The sequence below is a fragment of the Schistocerca serialis genome, chromosome 11 (genome assembly GCF_023864345.2).
Source record: "Schistocerca serialis cubense isolate TAMUIC-IGC-003099 chromosome 11, iqSchSeri2.2, whole genome shotgun sequence".
Taxonomy (NCBI): domain Eukaryota; kingdom Metazoa; phylum Arthropoda; class Insecta; order Orthoptera; family Acrididae; genus Schistocerca; species Schistocerca serialis.
In genome coordinates this window covers 74233153-74252203 of record NC_064648.1, presented here as the reverse complement: position 1 = coordinate 74252203, position 19051 = coordinate 74233153, and the positions used below count along the sequence as shown (strand labels likewise).

Below are 19051 nucleotides of genomic sequence, written 5' to 3'. Positions count from 1 at the left end.
CTTACCATATGAAACATTTATCTTGGCAAAGTGGAGTGACATGCATGCCTCAACAAAACAGACAGACACAAAGTACATAAAACTGCAATGGAAGGATATCTAGGGAGGGTCCACACACTAACATGTGGTTAACGAAGATGGATGGCAGGTCTTTCTAGTAGTAAAGGTACCAGCCACCACCATACCTACCATATGCTAGCTTGCAGAGTATCTATGTAGATGTAAATGCAGAATGGTTTGGATGATTATACCATTTGGTCTTGTACCATTAGCCAACATGACCTTGCTATGTTAGTACTGTGAACAGCTAAAAGCAAGGGGAACTATGCCTGTTATAACCACATGCTGCTCTGCTGTATAGTTTAATGATCATGACATCCAATTGGGTAAAATATTCCAGTAGCAATATAGCCTCCCAATAAGATCTCTGGGAGGGGGCTACACTCGTGGATATCATCAGGTGAAAGAAACAATATTGCTACAAGTCAGAGTGTGGAATGTGAAGTCCCTTGATTCATTAGGTGAGTCAGAGATCATGAAATGAGAAATGGATAAGTTGAAGTTTGATATGGTGGGAATTAGTGTGGTGCATGGGAGGAAGAACAACATTTCTGGTCAGGTGAATACGGAGAAAAGAAAAGTAATGCACCAGTAGAAGTTATTATAAATAAGAATATACAAATGTAGGTAAACTATAATGAACAGTATTGTTGACTCAGTTTCATAGCCAAGACAGATAAAAGGCAAAACTATCCACAACTGTACAGGCACGTATAATTACTAGCTCTGTCAATTATAAAGAACTTAAAAGAATGTATCACCTTGTACCTAGATAAAATTTTGAAGTGGTGCAAGGATTGCCAGCTAGCTTCAAACATTATGACTAAAAATAGTGTATTTCACAAAAAGGAGAATCATAGCATCCTATCACTACTCTCATGTATTCTTGAGTGTAGCAATATGTGGAGATGCCAAATGGAATCATCACATTGGTTCAATTGTAGGTACAGCAGTCAGTCCATTGCTACGATACCAAAGAATCCATTGCTAGGATACCGCAGAAATCCGATGCTTTCAAAACAACTGTGTGACTCACCTCAGAACATTGCTGAAGGGTGTGTGATGCTTATCATATAAGCCCAACCAGAGATATTAATCTCTCATTTCACAGTGCTTTGCAAGCAACAGGTTTAGATCTAGACACAACAGTCACATTCATCTGTGAGCATTTACTAGGTGAAAAATCGTAAATGTTTACCATGGATACACATAGTAAATGCAGAATTGATTTTTTTCCTAAAAATGATTTTGCAACCTCATCAGTCCAGCCTTACTACACAACAGGTCCAGTGGCTACTACAGTTCAAACACCAAAAAGGCATAGCTACAATTTGGGATGAGAACATCTTGTGACAGGAAAAAAGAGCTTTACTGAACACAAAGGAAGATCTGATTGTGCACTACAGACAGTATAGCAGAATATTTCACTATCACAGTTTGTTGTCTTCTGAAGTAGGTAGAGATCTCTCTACCTTGCACAAGATAATTGAGTCCAAGGAGTTATTCATCCCTTGCTCTTACTCCCAGTCAGTATTGTGGTGGTTTACAGAATAAGAATGCTAGGAAAATTATTAACACAAAGTTTAACTGTCCATCCACACTGTGCCCCTTATATACCTACTGATATTTGTCCTGTAATTTCCCTCTAATTCTGTGATGACAATAGTTTCCTCAAATGATCTGAGCACAACTGATCAATATTCATTTTACTGTCATGGCCAGATAAATCACTATCAGTTTTGCTCCCTAATCAGCCAAATTTGCAATGTGTGCACTAAGTCCATTTGGGGAATTGTACTGTGTTAGATTTCCCATATTCAGACATTGGGGATTCTAGGTGTCCTTGGTAAGTGGCTTCTCACAAATCACAAAAGATGACTCACCAGTTAAGTCTTCATGGCCTTACTAAAGCTGACTACAGCTGCTTTATGAAATGTAGGAAAATGATGGTGGCCTGTAAACTGTGAATACAACAAGCTTGTTTCCGAATCCACATTGCTGACACAGTAGTCAAAGAGTTGTTCACCCCCAACATTCATTAATCTGAAGGGGCTGAAACTTGACTCCAGGTTTTGGATATATAACCACTCACCCTTTCCCCTTACTTGTTCTACATGGAAGGACATTAGCCTGTACCCAGCACATTGAATTTGTATGACTTCCATGTCATATTCAATTAGAATAGTTAGCACTATACAGCTGCTGACACCTCACCTGCACTTTTGTATAAAAGAAGTACACTCTTTTATTAAAGAACAGACACACAAACCAGCTGTTTTATAGAATGTGTTACTAACATAACTGCTTTGTAATATTTTTTACTTATGAATAATAATGAACCATCATGTATATTTCAAACATCATGCTTAACATGAATTAACTTAAGATGATCACTTCATTAACACCAGCAGAATATCAGTACTGGCAGTGATGTGCATGATATTATACAATGTTTTACTGGTTAACAAATTTCAGTCAGCATGAATTACAAACTGTGTTTTAGTCTGTAGCATCATTACATTTTTCATTAAACATGAATTGTCAATGTTTTCCTTTTTCCTAATGTTTCTCTAGCTGACCTTTGTGCATAACATTGCTCAACAATCACCATTAACAAGGAAAAAACAATTGTGACACAAACAGCATGAAAAACTAGATTCTATCAACAAGTGAAATTCCATGTTGAGATGTGCTTTTATATTCTTTAAATAGAGCCAGTAGTAGTAACACTGAGTTCCAAGAAGTGAAAGGGTTGTCATGCAGTAGGAAGCACAAAGCACAGATAAGCAAGTGAAACTAAACATTCTGCAGGAAGCAGAATATGGTGTATTGAAAAACAGCACAATTGGAAGAAGGTTTAGACTCAGCCAATCTACATTATCCACACTACTTAAATGAAATGTTCTTAATTCTGCTGCTCTGTGTTCCAGGTGCATCCTGAAGTGACTTCACAGTGTTATATATGAAGATGCTGAACTTTCACAGTGCTTCAGCTATATGTGCACCTCCAATGTGCCTATAAGTGGAAATATAATTGAGTGAACAACAAATGAGACTGCGGAAAATTTAGACATTCAAAACAGACTTCAATTGTTTTGTTTGTTGGCTGTATAAGTTCCAAAAGAGAGGCCTAATTTCATGCTCAGTGATAGGCAATGAAATGAATGAAGTTGATGAAGAATGGCAAGCATGAATTTGACGAAGTGAGAGAAGTTTGCTGTATCTTATGCCAGCAATGTGGACAAAACTAGTATTTCTTTACAACTTCTGCCAAGTCAAACCCATAAAACAAAAGGTGACATGTGGCATCATGGGGCCAGCAGTAAACAACATTCTTGGGTGATCAGTGAATCTGAGAAACTGATATGTTTTAAGAACATGAAATTAATGCTTCACCTTGCATCTACTCATTATTGGAAAGCTCGGATTGACAGTTAATCATAAATGGCTTTTTTGTTCTGTTTGTGCAGTTATTGCAAACCACTGTTATAAATGGGACTGATGTACCTTGTAATATTTGAAAGCACCTTTTTAATCTTCTGCAATAACATGCATAATGTTGCTGTAGTCAGTATATACTGTATGTATATACTGCAAATGGTTAATATATAGAAAAAATAGAACTCCTAAAACAGAACTTTTTAAAAATAACTTATGGTATTTTGGTCCTAGGGGTTATTGTTTGTTTTCCTTTCACATGGTGTAACTAAAAATTTATACTGCTCAAAAAATTTCGCAGTGAAGAATAAAAACGTACCTTAAACTATCAGATGCATTTCTTATTGAGGCTGCCACCTGAAATAGTACAAAGAATTACTGGTTATTTAAAACTGATGAAACAGTAAATAAATAAAATCGTATTAACCCCTACTAACATCTGAATGTTCCAAACAATACTTGGAAATAGTATTATCAAAGAGATACTACATAAATGTAGCAGTTATTGAAGAAAATTATAGGTAAAAATTAACACTTCATTTCAGCACTTTGTTTTTAGCTGTGTAAGTAACTATAGAAACATTGATTTATTGGAAAACACATTTCCTACTTGATACTTCAAAATTAAATGCCTGAAATACCTTTCACCTCTCGGGCACATACAGTTACGCAAAGTACCAGAGAAAAATGTAAAAAATCGTCCGATTTTTATTGATGAAAGTGACAAAGGAAAGAACTGAAAAAATATATCTGAACTGCTATTAAATGTATTTTTTTCAAAACTGCAGCATTCAATATTATGCCATTCTCTTGAGATAGCTCACTGCATGGAACATCAAAGTCGTTAAATGTCACATCAGTTTCATCCACAGAAGAAATTCAGGAGTACAGCTTGACATGAAAGTGATAGGAATTATTACATGAAGTGGTTTTATTTTGTAGTCATATAAATGACAAAGATTTGTGTAGTATCATAAATAGGAAATAAACAACATGGTCAACATGAGGACAGTGTTCTCTCCAAATGAATGAATGTGCTTTCATACATTTCACAGCAGGGGATGGATTAATACAACTGCAGCTAAATTCAGGTGGCCAATTATAAAGAGCCAGTATACAATGAATAAATATGAAGAAGCAATCAGAATGTAGACAGCAAGCACTAAAACAAGTTTGTTACTGGAGCCTAGCAGAAAACCTTTAACATAAACGATAATCCAGAAAGTCAGTCAGCAAACCAGAAGATGATCACCTAATGAGAAACGTGTCAGATTAAACAAACTATTTCTCAATAACAAGAAAGACTGAGTCATCTCTGACAGTAAGTTGAATTAAGGTAACTATATCAAATAATTGATTTTCAAAAAATAGCTGCATTGAAAATGAGTAATAACAAAGACAAGGATAATGTATTGTGAATTGGAAAAAGAAACCATTTCTTGGTGGTGGTCATGATTTGTTATTCAAATTATGTAATTTACTGAAGCAACACTTTCATGTTGTTAATGAGGAATATAATCAGTACAGCAAGGAACTTCACAACACATGAAATTTTAACATAAATAGAAATAACAAAAGGTTTTGAGATAGATGCAAAGGAAACTATCCAGAGAAAAAAAATCATTTTTCACCAGGATGGAGCATCACCACACTGGCACCTAAATGAAAGAGCACTTCTAAAAAATAAGCTGCCTTATTTATGTATCATCCATAAGTGGCATACACATCTCACATTCACCTGCCGACCTTGAATTTTGTCTGATCTCACAGTATGTCATTTTTTGTCGGGGTTTGTGGAAGGCTCCATCTATTTGCCTTGCCATGCAGTAACTTAAGGTTCACTAAATAAAAAAACAACTTTGAGCACAAGAACTCCAAATGTGTTTCAATAAGTATGGAACAAGTCTATTGCCTCAATGTTTGTTGTGTGTCCAGTTGAGGGAATAGTGAACTTTTGTCAAAAGTGAATGAAAACACTGAACTTAAACCAAATTGTGAAAAGTACCCTATTACACATGCATGCATATTGAAGATGTACTCATGATAAATTGAATGGTTCCCTGCAAATACAAGCTTTATAGCTATACATCTGAACATAAAGTTATCCTACATTTGTATCTTTATTCGCGTCCAGGATATAACCTTTTTGGAACCTACACACGATCTGGTTCCACAGCTATCACTTCCCTTTCAGTAAAATAGGGTAATCTTACTCTGTTTTCTTGTGCTGAATTTATTTCTTAATTTTTTTATTTCATTCATAAATTTAATTTCTCTTTCAGTATGAAATCACACTGTAGCCTATATCCTGGTCAGAGAGAGGGTGGGAAGGTTAGTTAGTTACTCATTCATTCATTCATTCATTCATTCATTCATTCATTCATTCTTGGATCTACACATTGTATTTCACAAATCATATTGTCTAGACGGTTGCAGAATGTGACACATAGCATATTAAAAAGCAGAAGCTGCTACTGCAGATTACTTCTGTGAAGTCCACTAACAATCAGATACCTATGACTATTGCTAATCTCCTCACACTGATAATTATGGGAGATGTTTCCAGATTACATTATTATCATTATTACTATTTCATACATTAACTTTTAGGAGATAGTGTCTAAATTTAAAATTTTCTTCCAATTCCTACATCCTTCCGAATTTCTTTACATACACAATGTGGATACTTTTGATCAGACACCCCGAGAAATATCAGTTTTTCATATGAGGTGCAGTGTGCTGATACCTACTGCCAGGTACTCCATATCAGTGAACTCGGTAGTCATCAGACATCATGAGAGAGCAGAATGGGGCACTCTGCAGAACCCACAGACTTTGAACTTGGTCAGGTGATTGGGTAATACTTATGCCAGATTTCCACACTCCTAAACATACTTAGGTCCACTGTTTCCGACGTGATAGTGAAGTGGAAACGTGGAGGGACACATACAGCACACAAGAGTACAGGCTGATCTCGTTTGTGGACTTACAGAAACTGCTGACAGTTGAAGGGGGCCATAATGTGTAACAGGCAGACGTCTATACAGACCATCACACAGGAATTCCAGACTTCATCATTATTCAGTGCAGGTATTATGATTGTTAGGTGGGAGGTGAGAAAACCTGTATTTCACCGTCGAGCACCTGCTCATAAGCCACACATGACGCAGGTAAATTCCAAATGATGCCTCGCCTGGTGTAAGGAGCGAAAACATTGCACAATTGAACAGTGGAAAATTGTTCTGTGGAATGAAGAATCATGGTAGGCAGGATGTGGGTATGGCAAATACCTGGTGAACATCATCTGCCAGTGTGTGTAGTGCCAACAGTAAAATTCGGAGGTGGTTCAGGTGTTATGGTGTCAATGTTTTTCATGGAGGGGGTTTGCACCCCTTGTTGTTTTGTGTGACGCTATCACAGCACAGGCCTACAATGATGTTTTAAGCACCTTCTTGCTTCCCACTGTTGAAGACCAATTTGGGGATGGCAACTGCAGCTGTCAACACAATCGAGCACCTGCTCATAATGCACGGCCAATGGCGGAGTGGTTACACGACAATAACAGCCCTGTAATGGAGTGGCCTGCACAGAGACCTGACCTGAATCCTTTAGAATACCTCTGGGATGTTTTGGAATGCTGACTTCATGCCAGGCATCACCGACTGACATCGATACTTGTCCTCAGTGCAACACCTGTTAAGAATCGGCTGCCATTCCCCAAGAAACATTCCAGCACCTGGTTGAATGTATGCTTGCGAGAATGAAACCTGTCACCATGGATAAGGATGGGCCAACACCATATTCAATTCCAGCATTACTGATGGAGGGCGCCACGAATTTTTAAGCCATTTTTCAGCCAGCTGTCTGGATACTTTTGATCACATAGTGTATGTCCTCTGTGGTCTCTCTTGTGGTCTTCCAAATATTTATATCCATTTCCGTTTTCCATGTGTTGCTGTTTAAGTATGTTTCATGGTCTTTCTTGACTCTTTTTCGATTTATTGTGTTATCTTGTGAGAGTCCAACTTCTTCTGTACCTATGACCAATTTTGAATTGCTTTTGCTAGTGCTTGCAACCTCAAAGATCTGCCTTGTGAGCCTGTCGACGGTCATCATGTGATGCATTAACAAAATTTTGTTACTTTATGTAAAGCTGTCGGTTATTATTTCTGTCTGTCTATAAATCTCTCTAAAGGGACTCCATATCCAAATTCGTTCACAGAAAACTGGTCGAAATATTTTCCTGAGAATTTTTCTTTCCTGCTTCTCATTCAGTCATTTTTGTTTGACCATGAATCACAGTACTTTCTGAAGCAATGAGATATTCCAGTAGTAGTTCTAAAATGTATTTTTTGTTATAATGACTCCATATCAGCTGACAAGCTTTTGAGCCAAAAACTCCTGAAGTTAGGTTTGACAATAAGCGAGGATCTCACTTTTGAAAGACTGAAGATTTTGAACAGTGTGATCCCAAGACTTCAGCTGCAAAACTTGTGGACAAATGATGGCAGGATAATGGTGAAGAACTAAAATAGGAATGATCAGTCCGCAATGCAGATGAGCTGGAGTGTGTGGACGTCAGAAGCTAAAAAATTTGTCAACTCTTATTGCCCTTAATTTTTTGTGTTTACTTTCAGCTCTTTATTTTACAAAGAAACAATTTGTTTTTCTAATATTATATTTACAACAGTTTCCCCTCTTATTATTCTCTGTTTGTCTATGATTACTTTTAGTACTAATTTTCTGCTCAATTCTCATACCACGAAGACCAATACTATTCATTAATTCACTATTACTTAAATATGCTCACAAGGCTCTGATTCAGATGATAATTTACAGTCTTATTTCTACTTTAATAATTTATCATCATATTACTGTGGTTACTCATCATTAGGACGAATAATAAGACAGCAGTCTGTCATTCCATTTATCTTACTTTCAGTGTTGTTGTGCATAGATTATTCTAGCTCTGTTCAGGAACTTTCTCTTCCTGTCTTCAGTTGACCATTCACTGACCAGTGCAAAGCACGGTGGCCTTGGCCACAAAACCTCCCTCCTTCTGGGGATATCTCTCACTTTCACTTCAAGGAACCCTGCTCCTCTACCATAATGCACTCTGGTATGCTTTGTTCTCATAACCTCACTGGCCTAAAGTCACTACTATCTAGTATCTTCACGAGCCTTGTAGCCAAATGCACTAAACTTCATACTGCACACGCAAATGTTCGATCTCTGCCACCTCATCATAACAAAGTCTGTCACATATTTCAAGACACGGACCTAAATCTGATACTTCCGTCAGAGATGTGGCTCCAACCAACTATGTCCACAAGTTCTGTAAATCGAGAAGACTACATCTTTTTAAGACACAACAGATGTAACTGACAACTGGGTGGAGTAGGGGCATACACATGCTCTGATTTATCACGTAATGTACTTACACACATCCAACAATCATGAAGATAAACAAGAGGAATATGTTCATAGAGATCACATCCCTTAACAGAAAGTCACCAATGTGTGTCCTCTACAAACGTCCTGAAATACCCAGGTTTGGCTGTTTTTAACTTGCTCTTTGAACTGACATGGAAGCATATAATTACACTCCACCCATATCTTCCTGTTTTCTCAAAATTCTTATATGGTGAAGGCTTCTTAAATTAGCTTTCCATGGAACTCACTATTGCAGAAAACTATCTTGTACATTTATAAATCCTTTTTATACCTGCCACTATTATTGTTGTCATTACTACTGTTACCACCACCACATTAGTGGCAACAGCTGTAATACTACTAGTACTGTCATTAACTTTATTAGTTCATAGTCACTGTTACATACATTGTCACTTCAGACACTCATATCATTTCAATACTATTTGTCATATTAAAATTGTTGTTTCTTAGATAACTATGATGTATGTGGGAAACCCTGGTCCAATGCAAAAGAGACCTGATGGCCCTTGTCAGAATAGGATAAATAAATAAATGTCTTGGTGATTGGATGATCTCTCCTGGATATTTAATGTATGTACCTTGTGATACTTCCTCATACCAAGTTATGATGGAGAGATTATCTGTAGGCTTCCTGTTCATTACTGATTTTTCTCACAGATGATTTGTAGACTAGTTTTCTTTGACATTTTATGAAGCTTCTCCAGGACAAGTTTGGCTTCTATACAGTATCTTAGAATAGAGAGTGTCTACAAAAGCCATTCACCTCAAGTTAATGCTCTGCTCTTTTTTAATTTCGATTTGGATTCCCTTGTCTCCTTCCCATATGTCTTTTATTTTAAGTTGGAGTGGATCGTGGATCTCTGGCTGCACACTGTTGTGCATTTCAAATGCTTCTGAAATTTCTCCAGTCAGTTTAATGTCTAGTGTTGTACCCATTTATGTCTATTGGGTAACTGCCACTGTTTTCCTGTCAATTTTGAATTCCTCTGACATACTGAATCAAGTCTTTTTCTGTCAAATCATAAGCCTTTCTGACACTTCGCATAACTTGCCACAGTATTTACACATCATCATATTTGCAAAATTGACTTTGGTTCCCATATCTGTTCTCTACACAATTGCGTTTGCAAAATCGTGCCTTATACTTTCCTATTAATAGGCCCACTTGTTCGTCCAGTTGCCTTCACAGGGCTTTTTAAGGAATTTGACATAACTGGATGCAGTGAAATTCTCTATAATTATTCAGACTGGTTTTATATCATTTTTATGAAGAGGATCAATTAATGCACATTTCCACTCTTCAGTAATTTTTTCACTTTTACAAATATTTAACATAATTCTGCCAGTTGCTTGTGTGAGATTACTGTTGCTCAGTATCCATATCTCCATACTTCTATGAGTTTCTGTCTTCTGCACATGACTCGTTATTTTGCTAAGTACTGACTTCCTTCAGTTCCTCAACAGACGATTTTTAATCAGAATTGTTTTGCTTCCAAAACTAATTGTTCTTTCAGAGGCACACAGTCGATAACTGACAAAGTAATAGACAAAAACTGTTATTTTTATGTTAGTTTCAAGTGACCCAGTTTACACTTTTTTTTATAGCCTTGAACATTATTTTGTATACTTTTAAGAATTCCTGCTATTTTCTGGGGTTTGTTACCATTTAAAGTTTCAAATGCTTGTTCCCCTGCATCTACTAGACCCTGATCATAGGCAATGTTCCACTCTCTTCCTTTGTGGTTAGCATAATCTCATAATGGTTTTCAGTATGTCTGCAAGTTTGTTACAATTTGTGGCATATGAATGAATAATTTGTTGAAAAATGGATTAATGGTGAGTGATTTATTTATGTGTGTTTCTTTCCTGACAGGTTGAAATCTAATCTTTATATGCAAAGGACGTTGAAATGACTAAAAAAATTCCTCTCTTGTTCTTACACTGAGAATTTTTGGATCCTTACTGGTTATAACAACATGGTCTATCTGAAACTCACATAAAGCGGAGTTCAGAAAATTCGATTCTTGTAGCTTCTTCGCAGGTTTAAACTGAGTGGTTGTGATTTTGATCTCATTTTCCCAGCTTTATCTCACCATTTTCATATATTCTCTTTTGAACTCCTGTTTTCCAAAAATTTGGAACATACACATGCTTGAGAATGGGACATCCCACCAGTCAGACATTGAAGCAATTCAGTGGCATGCTTCTAGATTTGCTACTATTAGCTTTCATTAGCACACATATGTTATGGATATAGTTCAGGTACTCAAACAGGAATCCTTGGAGGGCAGATGACGTTCTTTTTGAGAAAATTTAGGGAACTGTCATTTGAAGCATACTGCAGATGTAAATGTTGATCAGTGTATATTGTAAAGGAAACATAATGAAAGTTTGTGTGTCTGATTTGTACACTAATATTTGCCTATAATGCATCAAACTTTGTGTATCCTCCGTAACTGTCAGAGATAAACAGAGCTTTATTTTTCTGTTTACTGTTTTTTCATCTAGTATCTTTTGTTAATTCTGAAATCATCTGTTTGTGTATACTGAAACAGAAAACTATTAATAGGATTTAGTAATTGTAATATTCTAGAAGAGAGTTTAGATGTGTAATAATAAATTGTGAGTTTTGACATAACAATGGGATGAGATCAATTATGTAAGGTTGCTGTTGGGTAGTATACAGTCATGGATGGTGAACTTGTAAACATGGACAACTACTTTTTCCTGGTGCATTGCGGATTGTAAAGATAGTGGACGAAATGGAATTAAAATTTATGTATTCCAGATTAATTTTCCCCACAATAACACGAAGGCAGGAACATTGAAATGATGCAGAGGCACGTTTACTAATGGAAGATTTTATGAAGCACAATGCCAACAACTAAGTTAATAGTCCAAGGTGTCTATCTACCTCTTATTGTGAACTGATGTAATGTGGGAAAATACCAGAGCAATGACAGTAAAGGAACACATTTGCTAAATGAATTGATTTCAATATTGAACACATTCTCTAAAGTGAATACCATATGGAAAAACTACTATGCCTGTGCCCCATAGAAAATTATTATTACACCACGCATATACAACAGAATGAAGCCTAACAAACAAATGCTTAATTTGGGAACAGAAAATGTGATGCAGGAACCAGTTATGCCAGATTCACTCTTTTTTTATATACCATATGCACTGTCCCTAGCATGATAATTTTTTTCCTTGACTGGTATGCTTGCACAATCACCAGACACCAATGTGCCTGAGGGTCCTTTACAGACACGACAAAGGCAAGAGAAATTAGGGCTTGTATGGAGGCAACGGGACAGTTGCTGTTTCCTCGTTCTGCTTGTAAGCAGGAAAGGGAAGGAAATGACTAACAGTGGTGGAACATACCCACCGCCATGCACTGTACAGTGTCTTGCATAGTAAGTCTTCTGATTAGGTATTTCAGTACTCTACCTTATATTTCCCAATATTAGTTATGTCTTATTCCTGTGAGAAGTTTATGAATCTAACCATCTACTTTCTCTTACACAAAGTGGACAAAATTAATACCACAACATTTTATTTTACTGGATTAAATTTTATGCTTCATACAAGCATACCTTATCAAAGCTGTAGATAATTTATTCGGACCTGCTATGACTTCTACGGTGAGGTAATACACGAATTTATCTGCATAGGTCCTAGAGTTTTTCTGTGACTGACAAATCTATAAGTAAATCAGCATGTACCACTGAGGTAGCCATACTGCAACTATTCTAAGAACAATGTAGCAAGGCTGATCTATCACATACAAATAGTATCACACTTCACTTCATACCTTTGGCACCTTTGAAAATTTTTGGTTCAAACTGACAAATATCAATCATTCACTGAAAAGATGAATCGTGTGCAATGTACTCTTCTGCAATGCATGAATCATAAGTTACTGAAAGGAAGAATGTTTTTCAAATGATCTGCATTCTCGTGGTTTAAACTTATACAAAATATTTAACATTCAGAAGGGTCACTGAAAATATGGTTAAACACATTGTTACAAATTCTGTTCAGATTCTATTCAGAACAATAATCAAATAACGGCTGCTAATCCACAATAAGTGGAACAGCACAACAGTACTGTAAATTTATTAATTGCACTTAGCTCAAGAAAACTCATAATCTGTGCCTGTCTCACAGTAATGCATTCCTTACATTAAGCAATTATACAAATACATTTTTTATCACCCTACATGCAATAAATCAGAGATGCAAATGCTTACAGTATTCTAAGTTTTACATACCTCCAAATTTAGTTCAGGATCCTCCATGATAAAATCATTTGGATAAGAGATTCCCAAGTTATCTTCAAGACACTGAAAGGAAGAAAAAACTCAGTTAAAAATGCTTACACCCTTCTGTACTTATGACATGGCTCTCAATATTTCTTTTTTTTATAAATATGATACAAGTTTTCAGAGATTTGTATCACATATACACAAAAAATTTTAAAAAATATGTTTTAATGAGCAGCTATTCTGCCAACATGCATCTCCATAATTTCACACTGTACCATACTGCACTAATTGTACACATAATCAGTCATTACATAGCGTATTTCACGGTGCTTACTGAGCCCTATCCTTCCTTTGGTAACCTGACAGTTTGCCCGTAGCAAGAAGAAGGAGGGTGTGGTTACTCCCTGTGCATTAACATAGGATTGGAAAGGCGGCGAGCCCAAGAACTACAATGAAATGAATACCCCTAGCTCCATACAGGCATTGATGTAAGTCAAAGGGGACAGCTGAAAACATGTGCCCCAATCAGGACTTGAACCTAGGATCTCCTGCATACGTGGCAGATGCTCTATCCATCTGTGCCACCGAGGACACAGATGATAGTGTGACTGCAGGGACTTATCTCTGGCATGCCTACCACGAGACCCACATTCCCAACCTATTGTCCCACATTATATTCATAGTGCCCCTACCCACTAACTCATTACTCGCGGCTTTTTGCCAAATCCCGTAAGAGTTCGAGCACTGTTTGTGCATCCACATAGAAGAAGATGGTCACATGGCCAGTTAGCCCTTTCGGACATGTCTGAAAGAACAGGTACCATCTTCATATACTCAAGAACTACAAGTAGCACTGTCACTTGAGACTCAAGCTGACATGTAATCGGATGGTATTTGTTGCTTCTGCCTCAACTTATTTTGAGAGTTTGTTTACGGACTTGTGAGTGAATGGTTAAGAGTTGAAAGCTGTGATTATGAAAATGGCTCTGAGCACTATGGGACTTAACATCTGTGATCATCAGTCACCTAGAACTTGGAACTACTTAAACCTAACTAACCTAAGGACATCACACACATCCATGCCTGAGGCAGGATTCGAACCTGCGACCGTAGCAGTCGTGCGGTTCCTGAAGAACCACTAGACCACCGCGGCCGGGGCTGTGATTATAAAGAGGTGTTGAGAGTTATAGTAACTGGTATTTATAGAAGAAAACCAACAAAACATGTCCACGTTTTTCGATCCAGTGAACCGATGTGGCTGAAGAGAAAGTAAAGGTAAATTTTTGCAGTTCTCCAAAAATTTTCAAAATGGTAGACAGAAATTCCTGGGAAAGACAATCTGACTACGAGTTGTTTTGTGTGCGATTCACATTTCAGTGAGGAACAACAAATGTTTATCGTCAGTAAATAAGTTGAAATTGTTAGACAAGGGCAGTCTTTTAAAACCAGAGCGACTCAATGGTTCCTCATGTATTTCCCAGTTTACTGAAATATTTGTCGAAAATATTACACAAAAGAAAATCGTCCGTCAAGCACTCGCTAAAGGGAACCTGTGGAAGGAAGACAGTAAACAAGCTGCAGTTTCAATGTCTGCCAGTGCTTCTTCTGCTAAAGGAAAATGTAGGGTGCAGATCAGTACTGAACGGAGTAGTAATCACATGAAAACAATGTTGATGTGCCAGGAACTGGAAATTGTCCGATTACGTGATAAATTAAGGACAGCAAATGCCAAAATCAATCTCTTCCAGAAGCAAGTCTCAGATGAAAACCATAAGATGGCTCAGTAGAATGTCCTACATCACTGTACGCTCAGTAAAAACAGAAAATCATATTTGCCACTATGTTAAAGAAATGCCAATTTAAAAACAGCAAGAGAATGCACTATGTGATGTGACAATGAATTTACTCTGGATAGCATGCCCTTGAAAATTAGAAGCTCAAAGGATATAGACATAGTTTGAGGCACACATTGTTGCAACAACCTTCTGAAACATCTCCAAAAGTAAATAATCTCAACTGCTCATGTGAAATTAACCAAGAGAACAATTAAGAATTATTTTCGGAAACGAAAAAATGAAAAAGACATGCTGATTTTTGATGAAGTAAAGCACAAGGAAAGCTACATTTCAATAACACTTTGCTGAAAGTTTGTTTCGTCAATTTATGGATATATACTTCAGACAATTGTAGTAATAACTTTGCCTATCATTGCTCTGGTGTTCCTATCTGTTGCTCTGATGCATAATCGTATTCACCCTATTTTAGTATACTCGAGTCACAATGCCACTCCCAGTGATGTCTAGCATATATTGATTCAAGTAATTATCCAGCTAGAGCAAGCCAGAATGACACTTGTTGCATTCACTTCTTATGGCGCAGTACACAACTGAATAAAGAGGTCTAGCAGTGTCTAGGAATTACTGGCATAAAAACTGAAGTTCCTTGCTCAACATCAAATGCAGTTGACAAGACCGGAAGAATATGGGCATTTTCGTACGCTATTCGTGTCATAAATTGAATAAAAAGTGGTTGATATGATAAAAGTGATGTACTTTTTAACGATGGCATCGTTAACTACAATTATCGACCAGATAGTTCTCCAGAATCAACAGGATTATTCATTAGATAGATAAATAACTTAGTGGACACACTTATATTTTCTTGGTGATGCTTTGCACAAAACGCACAGGCTCACAAAAAGTTAATGAAATGGGGAGGCATTCTAACTATACAGTAAAAGCTTTTGTTCTGAAAGAACACACTGGCGCCAAGAGTAACCACTAATAGTACCTTCGAAATACCTAAATACTTATGGAAAAGAGGTTGCATTTCTCTCCCAACAGCTGCATCATTTCGGTATCTCTACGTCTCCGAGTTGAAAATCGTCACCCATCAGCAAGACTACTTCTGCGCGGACAAGTTACAATTTGCTTGCCAGTACATTCCTGTAAAACTTTCATTGTCTCTTGCAGAAAATGAACATAAATGTGAATTTTCGTTGACATTGTACGTAAGACAAACACAGATGTTAGCTGGATATTTGCAACAAAAGCACTAATACAGGGTTTTGGAGCAGAAAACATATTTGAAAAAAACCCCTGTATTCCATATAGTATCTAAGATCCACAATATAAGTCAGTCTGCTGATTTTTCCATTGTAACACATAATTCTGTGGGTCACAAGCAGACCAACTGACATCTCACGGCAGAACTACTGAGCTAGGACAGTCAGCACGTTTCCTGTTCTACTCACTATCGTTTGCCTGCAGTTACAGTGTTGTTTCCTGCATCCACTGAACGACTTTTCCTTAATATTTAATTATATCCCCTGTCTATTTCATCCTCTTTGCATTTGTAATGTTAACACATTCTCATGCTCACAGCTCTGGTTTGAATATTTTCTGGCATATGACACTGTTGCAACAACGTCATTTCCAACACTTTGCTTTTTCTTTCTGTCCAGACATCAGAGTCTCAGAATGGACCAAAGACGATAGAGATGAGATTTTCTCTCAGTTGTGTTTACAATACTTAAGATCTCTGTTTATAAACCAACCCTGGGGCTGTAACTAATATAAGCCTAAATTTTAGTATTGCTGGACACACTACATTAAGTAACAATCATTTTCATAGTTTCAGATTTTTTAATGTACTAATGCTGCCTCATTTAATATCCAGCTGTAAGTTTGTGCCCACACATCAAAACTTCTCTTGGGTTGTAAATCAAATTCCCAGTATGCACTGGGTCACTTTGCACCACTCCTGAGGGAAGAGTCAACACATCTGGCTTCTTAGCGTTTTGGACTACAAACCTCACTGTTATTTCATGTGCCCTATCAAGTTGGGATCCTTGCTATTTCCAGTAATCTGTCAAATATTATGTTGAGCATTCATGGTGGCAAGTAGATTCTTGTCCCAAATCAGTACGCATTTTAAATGTACAGGTCATCATCTCTCTCATATCTGTACCTTTGCTCTTGTCCCCGTCTGTCTCCTCAGTACACCCTCCAACTTTTCTGGATTTCTACACTCCCTCACATTGTTGTGTAACCTCTGTCTGCGACCATTGTCCTGTGATGGAAAAATCTATAAACACTGAAGAAATGTGTTAGTTAAATTCCTTGCACTTCTCCCATTGTCTCGTAATATGGAGGCTCATTGAAAAGTAATGCTGCCGAATATTTTTATTCTGTTCTCAATATCAATTGAGGTATTACTTATCATGCACATTACATGGTCGAATTCCCATTTCACTGACAACTTGCAACACTACTATTACGCAACTTTGAATTGTAGTGTGTAACACTGCAGTGTGTAATGGAACTATGTCATTGCATGAGAAATATTGTGTTCTAGTCAAGTTTGTGAATGTCAAAATGGGACTTCAATTGAATCCACAGAAGAACGAATGCAGTGCATTGTTTTCACTATATCAACGTCAGTAATGTCCAAACATTCAGTTGTTCACACTCATAATGAAACAGACGGAGCCGCTAACCTCAGCTCAAAGTGGACGGCTGCATAGGCCAACACTTAAAGACATCTTTGAGGAATTCAGTCTTATAGTGATGAAGTGGTGCAAGTGGAGGTGAGGCTGTGGCTCCATCAACAGAGTTGAACAGCCTACAGTGACAGTATCAATGAACTTGTCACTCACTGGGAGAAATGTTTTCATTGCCAATGTGGCTTTGTTGCAACATAAATATGTAGAGATGAAGAATAAACATCTAGAATGTTTATGTAATTTTATCCAAAAATCTGTATACGTTTTCACATAAATTTGTAGACATTACTTTTCAACATGCCATCATAAATGTGATTAAAAGGTCACATTGCTACCCACTAACATCCAATTGCTTCTGCAGTTAAACTGTGCATGCCACTTTATAGCATGTGTCTGAGTATTTGTGATACCAATACAACTATTTTTCAACAGTTACCCACAACACAGAGGCAATATTGTAGAAACATCTGACGATTGCAAAAACAGTTTTGTAGTTCAGGTGCTTCTGAATGCAATAGTTGTTTAAACAGGTGTCAGGAAGCATATGTTTGAGCTCAAAAATCTCATTTAGACATTACAGTCATGTTGTTCGATACTGGAATAAACATTATGTCACAGTGTTCTTACAAAGTCCTGTGCAGATTGATGTATAGCATATAGCGGGTGATCAAAAGGTCAGTATAAATTTGGAGACTGCATAAATCACGGAATAAAGTAGATAGAGAGGTACAAAATGACACACATGCTTGGAATGACATGGAGTTTTATTAGAACCAAAAAAATACAAACGCTCAAAAATGTCCGAAAGATGGTGCTTCATCTGATCAGAATAGCGATAATTAGCATAACAAAGTAAGACATAACAAAGTAAGACAAAGCAAAGATGATCTTTATAGGAAATGCGCAATATGTTCACCATCATTCCTCAACAGCAGCTGTATTCGAGGAATAATGTTGTGAACAGCATTGTAAAGCATGTCCAGAGTTATGGTGAGGCATTGGCGTCAGATGATGTCTTTCAGCATCCCTAGAGATGTCGGTCGATCAAGATTCACTTGTGACTTCAGGTAACCCCAAAGCCAATAACTGCATGGACTGAGGTCTGGGGACCTGGGAGGCCAAACATGATGAAAGTGGCGGCTGAGCACACGATCATCACCAAACGACGCGCGCAGGAGGTGTTTCACGTGTCTAGCAATACTTTGTTTCTTTTTGTTCTAATAAAACCCCATGTCATTCCAAGCATGTGTGTCACTTTTTACCTCTATCTACATTATTCCATAGTTTATTAAGTTTTCAAATTTATATTGACTTTTTGATC

General features: G+C 37.1%; 2 protein-coding genes across 6 annotated transcripts in view; one reads left to right on the top strand and one right to left on the bottom strand.

Annotated features, from left to right (window-relative positions):
* Positions 1-19051, bottom strand: part of LOC126427267 (zinc finger protein 492-like) — a 603844-nt gene that overhangs the window by 20859 nt on the left and 563934 nt on the right. The window contains exon 8 of the mRNA XM_050089523.1: positions 3818-3855. Coding sequence (XP_049945480.1) covers positions 3818-3855 — 38 coding nt within the window. The remainder of the gene's footprint in view (positions 1-3817; positions 3856-19051) is intronic.
* Positions 1-19051, top strand: part of LOC126427269 (zinc finger protein 418-like) — a 540743-nt gene that overhangs the window by 159387 nt on the left and 362305 nt on the right. The gene's annotated exons all lie outside the window — the stretch shown is intronic.